General features: G+C 43.0%; 1 protein-coding gene across 1 annotated transcript in view; it reads left to right on the forward strand.

Annotated features, from left to right (window-relative positions):
• The window catches only part of INSR (insulin receptor), a 114,407-nt gene extending 102,186 nt beyond the window's left edge, over positions 1-12,221 (forward strand). Inside the window, exons 17-21 of the mRNA XM_060784848.2 lie at positions 747-857; positions 953-1,112; positions 3,300-3,429; positions 6,151-6,285; positions 8,064-12,221. Coding sequence (XP_060640831.2) covers positions 747-857; positions 953-1,112; positions 3,300-3,429; positions 6,151-6,285; positions 8,064-8,418 — 891 coding nt within the window. The 3' untranslated portion in view covers positions 8,419-12,221. The remainder of the gene's footprint in view (positions 1-746; positions 858-952; positions 1,113-3,299; positions 3,430-6,150; positions 6,286-8,063) is intronic.
• The last annotated feature ends 604 nt before the right edge of the window (positions 12,222-12,825 follow it).

Below are 12,825 nucleotides of genomic sequence, written 5' to 3' on the forward strand. Positions count from 1 at the left end.
CCTGTTATACCACGTTTGGTTCAATTCCATCATTGGTGGGGTTCAGAATGCTCTTTGATTGCAGTTGAACTATAAATCCCAGCAACTACAACTCCCAAATGACAATTATTATTTTTTTTAGTGAAGGACATACATTGGGTTGTTAGGTGTCTTGTGTCCAAATTTGGTGCCAATTCATCCAGTAGTTTTTGAGTTCTGTTAATCCCACAAACAAACATTACATTTTTATTTATATAGATTGATATGTTTAATTTTTATTATATGTTATGTTTTTAATTGTACTTACGATTTTGTAAACACTGAATTTTACCTTGTTAACTGCCTTGAGTCGCTTACGGGCTGAGAAAGGCGGTATACAAATACAGCAAATAAATAAATAAATGACACAATATAGGGTAAAGGTTTTCCCGTGACATTAAGTCCAGTCGTGTCTGACTCTGGAGTTTGGTGCTCATCTCCATTTCTAAGCCGAAGAGCCAGCATTGTCCATAGACACCTCCAGGGTCATATGGCCAGCATGACTGCATGGAGCGACGCAAGATAATGGAGTCATTTCCCCCAACTTTCAGAAATATACACCTACTGATTTTAAGGAATTTTCAAAGTTTTGACCAAAAACAATTTAAGCCACAATAGCTATCTTGTTGAATGTCAAGTATTAACTCTTCTATTCTGTAGTCAGTGACAGGCAATTTCCAAATCCTTCTCCCATAGAAACAAATTCTTTTCTCTCTTCCTCTCGATAGGTCCGTCTCTTAGGGGTGGTGTCCAAAGGGCAGCCCACCTTGGTGGTCATGGAACTGATGGCCCACGGAGACCTGAAGAGCTACCTACGGTCTTTGCGCCCAGAGGCAGAGGTAAGCATCATATATGTAGTGCCAAGTGAGGAGGGAGGGAGGAAAGGAGGCACGGGTTGAGGAAAACGTGACGCTGTTTGGCACATGCTCCCCAGAACAACCCCGGCCGGCCACCCCCGACCCTCCAGGAGATGATCCAGATGGCGGCGGAGATCGCCGACGGCATGGCGTACCTCAATGCCAAAAAGTTTGTCCACAGAGACCTGGCGGCCCGGAACTGCATGGTGGCGGAAGACTTCACTGTCAAAATTGGAGGTAACCTAGAAACAATAACAACAACAACAGCAACAACAATAATAATACATCACACAGTCCTAGACGCTTGGGAAGTGTTCGACTTGTGATTTTGTGATACGAAAGCCAGCATATAGATCTCGTTTGCTGTGACATACGGTGCTTTTGTTTCAGTAAAATAATAGTAATAATAAATAAATAAATTGAAAGAGGCCCCAAGGGGCATCTAGTTAAACCCCCTTCTGCCTTCATGCAGGAAAAGCACCATGAAAGCTCTCCCAATGGAAGGCCATCTAGGCTCTACTTAATGACAAGACTTTGCTTATTATACGTATTTTCATTTTTCTTTATGTATGTCTTTTGGGCTTGGCCTCATGTAAGCCGCGCCGAGTCCCCATCAGGGAGATGGAGGCGGGGTACAAATAAAGTTGATTATTATTATTATTAATAAGCAGTAATAATAAATAATATTATATATTATTAATACTATCATTAATACAATTTATATTATTTTATATTAATTATGTTAATATTAATTTAATATACTTATTAAAAGTATAATATAATTTGTTACTGATTATATTAATGATAATTATATTATAGTAGTTTAATATAATATTATATTACTACTTATATTAATATTAATAACTCTAATATTCTAGGCTCTTGGGAAGAGCGCGATATTTAAAAATAAAGCCCAGACACTTGGACCTAATATGCACGTGTGCTGTGATTTTATTTATATGTTAATAAAATAATAAGAAGAAGAAGAAGAAGAAGAAGAAGGCCAACCTCCTTCTGCCTTTAATGCAGGAAAAGCACAATCAAACCTGCCCAACAGAATGCCATCCAGCCTCTGCTTAATGATAAATAGTAATAATAATAATAATAATAATAATAATAATTAGAACTGAAAGGGACCCTAAGGGACATCTAATCCAACCCTCTTCTGCCTTCATGTTGGAAAAGCACAATCAAAGCCCTTCCAGCAGATAGCCATCCAGCCTCTGCGTCATGATAAGTAATAGTGATAGTAGTAGTAGTAGTAATAATATTAATAATATGCTGAATGCCAACAGAATGCCATCCAGCCTCAGCTTAATGATAAATAGTAGTACTAGTAGTAGTAGTAGTAATAATAATAGTAATAATAATAGTAATAATAATAATAATAATAATAATAATAAATAGAACTGAAAGGGACCCTAAGGGACATCTAATCCAACCCTCTTCTGCCTTCATGTTGGAAAAGCACAATCAAAGCCCTTCCAGCAAATGGCCATCCAGCCTCTGCGTCATGATAAGTAGTAGTAATATTAGTATTAGTAGTAGTAGTAGTAGTAATAATAATAATAATAATAATAATATGTTGCAGAGGAGGGGGAGGTGAGGGAACAAGAAAATAAGCATTCTACAAAGTTATAATTACTACATCTATTTTTCCTCTCAATTACACTTATAAACATTACTTAAAGTATTAAAAGTTTTGTATGACCTCTATAACAAAGGGAGGAGTGTTACTGTCCACTAATTTTTAACCCAGCAGTCGCGTCTTCTTATGCTATCTTGTATTATCTCATGTTCTCCTTTCTCTTCCAGCTTTTTATCATCGTAATTTCCTCGATTATTTTTCCTTCAAGGTTTACCTTCCCTGGTTGTGTCTTTCCATAGTGTTAGCTTTGATTTTTTTAAAAAAAATGCTGGAACTTGTTGAGTCGATAATGTATTGATAATGTTTTTAAAAAGAAAGAAAAAGCACACGGCGGCCCCTTCTTTTGATAGGACCTGTACACAGAATCTGTGTTAAAGCAGCCACTCACCGTCTTGTACTCAAAAGGCAGTCTGTAGTCATACACAGAAAGCAGTCCAACAAGGGCAAAGCATACAAATAGTCCAGGGTTTCTTTTCAGGGGTCAAATCCAAACAATTTCACCAACTCAAGCCATAGTCCAGTCATCCAAGAGCCTACCGACAAGAGATTCAGGCTGTAGCAATTCCACGACATTGCTTCCAGCAACTACCACCTCCAGCTCTTTATGCCACTTTCCCAAGCGTTCTCCCCTGTTGGTCCTCCTCTGAGTGTACCAATTAGATCTCCTCTGTTGGATGGCATCAGTCCTTAATTGCAGTCTTAATAGCTGGAATGCTTCCTGAAGCTCCCGATCGTGCCCTAACTCTGCATCCCTGTCTCCTCTTTTCCTCGCTCAGATTTCGGAATGACGAGGGATATCTATGAGACGGACTACTACCGCAAGGGAGGGAAAGGCCTGCTGCCCGTTCGGTGGATGGCCCCGGAGTCCCTGAAAGATGGCGTCTTCACAGCCTACTCGGACGTGTGGTGAGTCATAGAATCATAGGCTTGGAAGGAACTACATGGGCCATCTAGTCCAGCCCCCTTTTATCACAAAGCCCCCCTAACAGATGGCAATACAGCCTCAATCATTAATAATAATGTTGGAAGAAAGCACATGGGCCATCTTGTCCAAGTCCCTTCTGCAACAGTCAAAGGCCCCCTTAGAGATGGCAATCCAGACTCAATATTAAAGATGATGATGATGATGATGACGACAACAATAATAATATTGAAAGACCACATAGGCCATCTAGTCCAAGCCCCTTCTGCAACAATCAAAGCCCACCTTACAGGTGGCAATCCAGCCTCAGTATTGATGATGATGATGATGATGATGATGATGATGATGATAACAACAACAACAACAACAATAATGTTGAAAGACACCACATAGGCCATCTAGTGCAACCCCCTTCGGCCACAATCAAAGCCTCCCTGACAGATGGCTATCCAGCCTCAATATTGATGATGGTGATGATGATGATGATGATAATGTTGAAAGACACCACATAGGCCATCTAGTGCAACCCCTTTTTCTGCCACAAACAAAGCCTCCCTGACAGATGGCCATCCAGCCTCAATATTAATAAATAATAATAATAATAATAATAATAATACACTTTATTTACATTATGTTTTATCTCCCCGGAGGGACTCAGAGTGGATTACAGAACACATATAAGGCAAATATTCAATTCCTTTTTACACAACAAACAACAACATACAATAAGGTAAAGGCCTTCCCCTTTTCATCTCCAGCATCTGAAGGCGTTGCTCAACTGGCCATGGGGAGGTACTGTTGTTCCATTTTCCATGCTGAGTAGCCTGCTGTCCATTGACATCTCCAATCTTTTTGGCGCCCTTTTACCTTCCCACTGAGGTGGTACCTATTGATCTATTCACATTGCATGCTTTCAAACTGCTAGGTTGGCAGAAATTAGGGCTGACAGTCGGGAATTCACCCCGATTCGCGGCTTCAAACTGCTAACCCTCTGGTCAGCAGCTTTTCTTGTAGCTAACGGTTTAACCGCTGTGCTACCACGCCCCTGTGATAGTTGGAGAGACCACATGGGCCGTCTAGTCCAGCTCCATTCTGCCACAATCAAGGCCCCCCTGACAGATGGCCATCCACCCTTATTATTATTATTATTATTATTATTATTATTATTATTTGGAAGAGACCACACGGGCCATCTGGTTCAGCCCCCTTCTGCCATAATCAACGCCCCCCCTGACAAATGGCCATCTAGCCTCAATAATAATAATAATACAGTTGGAAGAGACCACATGGGCCATCTAGTCCAGCTCCATTCTGCCACATCAAGGCCATCCACCCTTATTATTGTTATTAATAATAATAATAATAATAATAATAATAATAATAATAGAGTTGGAAGAGACCACATGGGCTATCTAGTCCAGCTCCATTCTGCCACATCAAGGCCCCCTCGACAGATGGCCATCCACCATTATTATTATTAATAATAATAATAATAATAATAATAATAATAATAATAATAGAGTTGAAAGAGACCACATGGGCCATCCAGTCCAGCTCCATTCTGCCACATCAAGGCCCCCCCGACAGATGGCCATCCACCCTTATTATTAATAATAATAATAATAATAATAATAGAGTTGGAAGAGACCACATGGGCTATCTAGTCCAGCTCCATTCTGCCACATCAAGGCCCCCTCGACAGATGGCCATCCACCATTATTATTATTATTATTATTATTAATAATAATAATAATAATAATAGAGTTGAAAGAGACCACATGGGCCATCTAGTCCAGCTCCATTCTGCCACATCAAGGCCCCCCCGACAGATGGCCATCCACCCTTATTATTAATAATAATAATAATAATAATAATAATAATAAGGGTGGATGGCCATCTGTCAGGGGGGCCTTGATGTGGCAGAATGGAGCTGGACTAGATGGCCCATGTGGTCTCTTCCAACTCTATAGTAGTAGTAGTAGTAGTAGTAGTAATAATAATAATAATAATAATAATAGAGTTGGAAGAGACCACATAGTCCAGCCCCCTTCTGCCACAATCAAGGCCCCTCTGACAGAAAGGGGAGATTGAAAACTGGCCGAAAGTTGATGAATTGAGTGGGGTCCAGTGAGGATTTTTTTTCAACAGCGATTTTATCACAGCTTGTTTTAAGCTGGCTGGAATTTTGCCTTCCCATAGAGAGGCATTAACCCCCACCTTCACCCACGCTGCCAAACCCCCTCTGGCCTCCTTTACCAGCCAGGATGAGCAGGGGTCCAGGATGCATGTGGTTGCTCTCACCTCTCCAAGAATCTAGTTCTTCTGCAGAATTAAACTATTGTATTTTAAAATCTCCTCATGTCTGGTGTTTGGCAAATAAAAGAGACCAGAGATATTGGGGAACTGTGCCTCAACACTTTTGGTGCCTGAAGAGGGACTTGAGAATATTCTTGGTGTTTCCCTTTAAGACCTCCTGTTTCTGATTTGGAAATAAAGAAACTAGAGATATTATAAACATTTTTTGTGCCCAAACAGTGGCTTGGTGAAGCAGCTCTTACTTTGGGCCTCCTGGCCACTCTAAGCTGCTTTTCCTCTACTAACGGACCATCCCCGCTCCAAGCAGAGGGACTTGGATGTGGGTTGTTCTGTAGTCATTGAAACATTTCCCTAGTGTCTTAAGTCTGGTTCTCCCTTCCCTCCCGCAGGTCCTTTGGCGTCGTCCTGTGGGAGATCAACAGCCTGGCGGAGCAGCCCTACCAGGGGCTCTCCAATGAGCAAGTCCTGAAGTTTGTGATGGACGGCGGGTGTCTGGAGCAGCCGGAAAATGGCGCAGAGCGGCTGTGAGTATCGCAGGGGGACCCCGCAAGTTGAGCAGAGAGGGCCCCTCGTGCCTCAAGGGCCATCACCGTTGCACATTATTTATTTATTTATTTATTTACTGTATTTGTATACCGCCTTTCTCAGCCAGTTGGCGACTCAAGGCGGTTTCCAACAAATCAGTACACATCAAAACATAATATGGATTAAAACATTAAACAGTATAAAACACCACAAGAGCGATAAAACAACATCATTAGCGTCTCTGAACTATCAAGCATTGTCCAGTTCCATTGTCAAGTCATTCGATTTCCTATATTCGCTACTCTGCATTTGTAAACGTTTGCTCAAACAACCATGTTTTAACTTGCCTCCGAAACGTTAAGAGGGAGGGAGCAGATCTGATCTACCTAGGGAGGGCGTTCCACAGCCGAGGGGCCACCACTGAGAAGGCCCTATCTCTCGTCCGTTGTCGGTGCAAAGGACCGCCCGCCCCCCTCTGTGGAATAGCCTTGCTCTTTAGTCCCCTTTTTCAAGAACGCCTGTCATTAATTAGACTCCAATGCACGGCTTGAAATAGGATTCTGTGTATTAGAACTCTCTAAAGCTGAGACGAGCAACTATTGGAAACTATTAGCTCGCTTTGCTGCACCCTTTATATGTAAACCCAATGGGCACCATTAAGACCTTGTTTATAAATCCAGTGCATGATGAACTGGTTTATAAACCTCATGGGCACCATTAAGAACTGGATTATAAGCCCAGTGTATGATGAACTGAATTATAAACCCAATGTGTGGCATTAAGAACTGGATTATAAACCCAGTGGGCACCTGGGTTTATAATCCAGGTTTAGAAACCCAAATCTGGTTTAGAAACCCAATGGACACCTTTTAGAACTGGTTTAGAAACCCAGTGGGCACCATTACGGCCTGGTTTATAAACCCAGTGCATGATGAACTGGTTTATAAACCCCCTGGGCACCATTAAGAACTGGGTTAGAAACTCAACGGGCACCATTAAGAACTGGATTATAAGCCCAGTGTATGATGAACTACTTTATAAACCCAATGGGTGGCATTAAGAACGGGATTATAAACCCAGTGGGCACCATTAAGATCTGGTTTAGAAACCCAATAATCATGATTAAGGCCTGGTTTAGAAACCCAATGATAATCATTAAGAACTGGTTTAGAAACCCAATGGGCACCATGATGAACTGGTTTATAAACCCAATGGGCAACATTAAGAACTGAATTATAAGCCCAGTGTGTGATGAACTGGTTCATAAACCTAATGGGTGGTGTTAAGAACTGGTTTAGAAACCCAATGAGTGTCATTTAGAACCGGTTTAGAAACCCAATTGATACCATGAAGACCTGGTTTAGAAACCCAACAGTCATTTACATCCAGTTACCCATGCAGTGGCTTTTAGGATGCACTTCTGTCATTCGTAGCTTTCTAACCATTTGAAATCCATGTGGGCTGGATCATAGAGACCAAGTCTGGCAGCCTCCAGACTTTGCCTCCAACCACCAGCTGTTTCTGTATTTGTACGATTAGGGGTTGAAGAAGGAGATTATCTTTAACACTGAATGCAGGTTGTTTCCTTCTTTCAGAGGGTGTATTGCAGCTGTGGGCATTTTGGGTGGCAGAAATGGGGAGGGCAAAGTTAGGAAAGGTCTAGAGGGATGGAGGAGACATAAGATACTTTGCTGCAGCATGGAGGAGAGTGCAAGCTCCGTGCTGCAAGGGACTGACTAACGGGAGTTGTGTTGTGTCTCCCTGTGTGCCATTGCAGCCACAACCTCATGCAGATGTGCTGGCAGTACAACCCTAAGATGCGCCCCTCCTTCACCGAGATCATTGAGATGCTGAAGGAGGACCTCCACCCCACCTTCCGCGAGGTCTCCTTCTTCTACAGCGAGGAGAACAAGCCACCGGAGACGGAGGAGTATGAGCTGGACTTTGAGAACATGGAGAGCATCCCGCTGGACCCGGCCTCCTACACGCAGCGGGACGAGATCCTGGGCCGGGACAGCAGCCCCTCGCTGGGCCTGAAAGGGAACTATGAGGAGCACATCCCTTACACCCACATGAACGGGGGCAAGAAGAATGGGCGCATCCTCTCCATGCCCCGCTCCAGCCCCTCCTAACCCCCAGCCGCCCACCGGGCTGCCTTCCGCTTCTCTACGTCAATCTCAGGACTCGCAGTATTGCTGACACAAAATGTGTACGGAGATAACATGGACTCGCTTTCTATTCAGATTTTTTAATCATCAGACGATTAAAATGGACGCAGGGCGGGGGGGGGGGAGGCGGGGGGAGGGAACGGAGGTCTTCTTGTGTGTTTCTGTTTCGTTTTGTTTTCCCCTTGGTGCAAAAAGTGGACGTGCCTGTCAGCTGAATTTCTTCTGCCTGTGAAACACAAATGGACGATTCTGTGGCTGCTGAATTCTCCCTCTGCGCTGCTGCTCCCTTCGGAAGGAGGAAGGGTTTTGCTTCGGCCCCGTCGTCATCGTTTCCGTCAGAACCAGAAGCACTTCTTCTCTGGACGGCTTCTTTGGAAGGGCAAAAGCCCCTCCTCTTAACTTTCCGAACGGGTCCTCAAGCTGCGTCCAACACAGACTCTCCTTTCTCTTGTCTTTTTATCCCTCTGATTTGACCAATCGTTGCTGCTTTTTTTTTCTTAATGAGTTAAACCATGTGTGTGTGAATGAGCGTGTGTGCGCAATCGCGAGGTTTCTGTGGAAAGCGGGTGAGCCTTCTTTTTTGTACATAACAGTTTTATCTCTTCTATGGAATGCGTGTGTGGTCTGCCTTTTGCTCTCCTCTTCCCCCCTCTCCACATCCCTGGAGCGAATGAATTCTGAATATAGATTATTTTTATATCCACAAACTCTCGGGAACGGGGCTCTTTGTCCCCACGCGGTTCAACCAAACGAGGTCGCCAAAGCAGTCGCCGAGGTCTTGTCCGGGTTTTTTTTGTAGAGGCTAAGCCAAACACAATTCTCACAGTTTGCAATCATTGTCGGGTCTGTCTGTGCGTGCGTTTTGCGTGTTTCCGTGCCGTGACATATTTGAATTGTAGCGAGCCTCCCTATACATTATCGGTCCGCATTTTCTCTGGGTTCCTTTGAGGGGTCCGTAGAAAGTCTCTTGAGCAGAACGGAGGGTACGTTTTTAACGCCAAGGAGTTGCCGGAACTCTTTTAATAATCTGAGCGTGTGTTGCACGTGTGTGTGCCCACATTGACGTTGTGAAAGATTGTATCCTCCTTCACACCCCAAAGGAGTTGGCAGGTTGGAGGCAAAGCCTTCAGGCAGGCTGTCTTTTCTGTGTTGATTTGTGGTTTCTTCCCTCCATCCTTTGCCCCTTTTCTTCTTCTTTTTTTTTTGGGGGGGGGGGGGGTCTAACGTGCCTTCCAGACAGTGCCAGGGAAACAGACCTGGAGCTTGGGAGAGTTTGTTTTCTCCAGATTTTGTAAGTCCAGAAAGAGCCTTCGTTTTTTCCTGCATCTGAGCCTCTCTGCTTCGAGGGTTGTTCTGAGAGGCATCGCTTATTTATACCGGTAGCCTTCCATCTCCCAGTGCCTCTAATTTCAGGTGGGTCGGTTGCGTGCAAATAAGCCCTCCTTTCGGACCATCTCTCTTTCCATTTTCCTTCACGGAGAGCCGGAAAGGTCTTGCTCCCTCTCTTTGGACATTTCTGTATTTTTAAACAATTTCATAATTTCCAGATATAGGAAAAAAAAGGTGACTCGCCCTCTTCCCCTTTCCTTCCTTTGTGCCCCCAAAATCCACAAACATTTCACGCGTTCACCTCCGCTATCTAACTCACGAGGCCGCATCTTTGCACTTTCCTGAATAAGCTTTTTTTTTGTTTTGTTTTTTTGAGAAATTAGTTCCGTATAATGTGAATCGTCGCTAGGAAAGGAAGGAAAACAAACAAACAATTGCTCTAAAACTACGAAAGGTTCTTGTTTTCTTGATGGAAAAGCTGTGTTCGAAAATGTACAGGCTTTTAAGGAGAAAAGGAAAGACTCCCCAAAGCTTTCTCGGTTTCCCTTTGGAAAGTCTTTCATCTAATTTACCTTTTTGGAAAGAGGGAAAGGAAGGCAAAGCTGGCCGAGGACGGTGTTTTCAGTTTCTGGGAGGAAATGGCACAGAAATCCGACAAAACCAATGCCCTGAGGTCTCTCTCTCAACATCCTTTTTTTGTAAAGCAGGCAAAACCTCTTCTGTCCCGTCTGGGCCTAGCAAAAGGGGGAATCTTGTGGGAAAACGGGAATCTTTTTGCCCCGTATTTTTGTTGCACAAACCCTCTCTTTGTCCTTTGAGCTTTCGGGCAAGCAACCGCCAAGGTGAGGATCTTTGCCTTTGGGTTCGGTGGCCTTAAAGTGATTTGGATATTATGTGCCTTGTCCCCCTCTTTCCCTCCAGCAGACCCTCAAGAAAAACCCAATATGGGATTTCCTGCAACTGCTTTCCTTGAGGTTCTGGGTTTTTGATCTTTGCGGAGTTTTCGTATCCAGTTCTGGTCAAGGTGACCCTTTACCCCCTTCTCTCTTCTCCAGCATTTGCTCCGGTTGTTGGTTTTATCCCGACAGCCAAAGCTCTCAATCACTCCTTGATTTCAGAGACATTTTTTTCACCTTTGATGCTCATCCGACGGTTGATTCTCTAATGATAGAAAAGGTTTTCAATACTTCTTTGGGGAGAAAGAAATGCTGGAGGAAGATAGGAGTTTACATTTTTGGGACCCTCAAAACATTGTACACCTTTGATTCTCATCCAACAATTGATTCTTTCATGATTGAAAAGGTTTGGGGACCCTCAAGACATTGATCACCTTTGATGCTCATCTGATGGTTGATTCTCTAATGATCAAAAAGGTTTCAGTACTTTGGAGAGAGAGAAATAATGGAAGAAGATAGGAGTCTACTTTTTTGGGACCCTCAAAACATTGTACACCTTTGATTCTCATCCAACAATTGATTCTTTCATGATCGAAAAGGTTTGCAATACTTCTTTGGGGAGAAAGAAATGCTTGAGGAGTATAGAAGTCCACTTTGGGGGACCCTCGAAACATTGTTCACTTTTGATGCTCATCCGACACTTGATTCTCTAATGATTTAAAAGAATTGCAATACTTCTTTGGGGAGAAAGAAATGCTGAAGGAAGATAGCAGTCTGCTTTTTGGAGACCCTTGAAACATTGTTCACCTTTGATGCTCATCCAAACGTTGATTCTCTAATGATCGAAAAGGTTTCAATACTTCTTTGGGGAGAAATAAATGCTGGAGGAAGATAAGCGTCCACTTGTGGTGACCCTCGAAACATTGTTTACCTTTGATGCTCATCCGATGATTGATTCTCTAATGATCAGAAAAGGTTTTCAATACTTCGAGGAGAAAAATGCTAGAGGAAGATAGCCCGCTTTTTGGGGGCCCTCAAAACATTGCTCACCTTTGATGTTTATCCAGTGGTAGATTCTCTAATGATCAAAAAGGTTTGCAATACTTCTTTGGGGAGAAAGAAATGCTGGAGGACGATAGGAGCCCCTCTTTTTGGGGAATCGGAAAATGGGAACCCTTGAGCAAAAGGTTGGAAGGTTTTGACAACGAAAACAAGGGGGTGGGGGAAATACCTCTCAAAGGATCAAACCTACTTTGTGCCATGGTTTGTTTGGTTTTTTTAACTTGTTTTCGGAATGGGGCGATGGATGGGGAAAGACACCCACTTGATTTATTTTCCTTTAATTTTTTTTTCTTTTCATTGCTTTGATATAACGAGCCAAGCCGTGATGTGTTCAGAGAGTATCTTTGAATCTATCTCTCTCTCTCGCTATATATATATATATATATAAATTTAAAAGTGGAAAACTTGCTGTGTGTAAAATATTGAACAATTAACTGTTTATATTAGGGAAGAAAATTCTGAATAAATTATCCAATAATATTCTCAGATTTGAACACTCATCTTATTGGCTCTTCGTCGGTCCAGGATTGGCATGGAGTTGGTGGTGGAAAGGTCTCTCCTGAAAGCACAGAAAGTTACTGTCAGAAAGCAGTCAGTTCATTGACTGGTTTAGCAACTCTTTGGTGTCTTAAGGACCACTTAATACATTTAGGATGAACGCAAAGGTGGCTTTGCAAAAGTAGCTACGAGTCGCTCGTTGTAAAGTATCATCGTTTCCTGACTTTGGAAACATGGGTTCTTTTCTGCCCTCCAAAACCCAAATAAGGATCTATAGCAGTGGTTCTCAACCTGGGGTCCCCAGATGTTTTTGGCCTACAACTCCCAGAAATCCCAGCCAGTTTACCAGCTGTTAGGATTTCTGGGAGTTGAAGGCCAAAATCATCTGGGGACCCCAGGTTGAGAACCACTGATCTATAGGGATGGTTTGTCATTGTTGTCATTCCAATTCAGGGCAAGCCAGTCCCGAAATCCCAAGATATGTCAATGATAGGGAAAAGGATTCCCACAAAATGTTTGGAATTGCTTTAAGACAGTGGTAAACTGGCTGGGATTTCTGGGAGTTGAAGGCCAAAAACATCTGGGG

The sequence above is a fragment of the Anolis sagrei genome, chromosome X (assembly GCF_037176765.1).
Source record: "Anolis sagrei isolate rAnoSag1 chromosome X, rAnoSag1.mat, whole genome shotgun sequence".
Lineage (NCBI taxonomy): Eukaryota > Metazoa > Chordata > Lepidosauria > Squamata > Dactyloidae > Anolis > Anolis sagrei.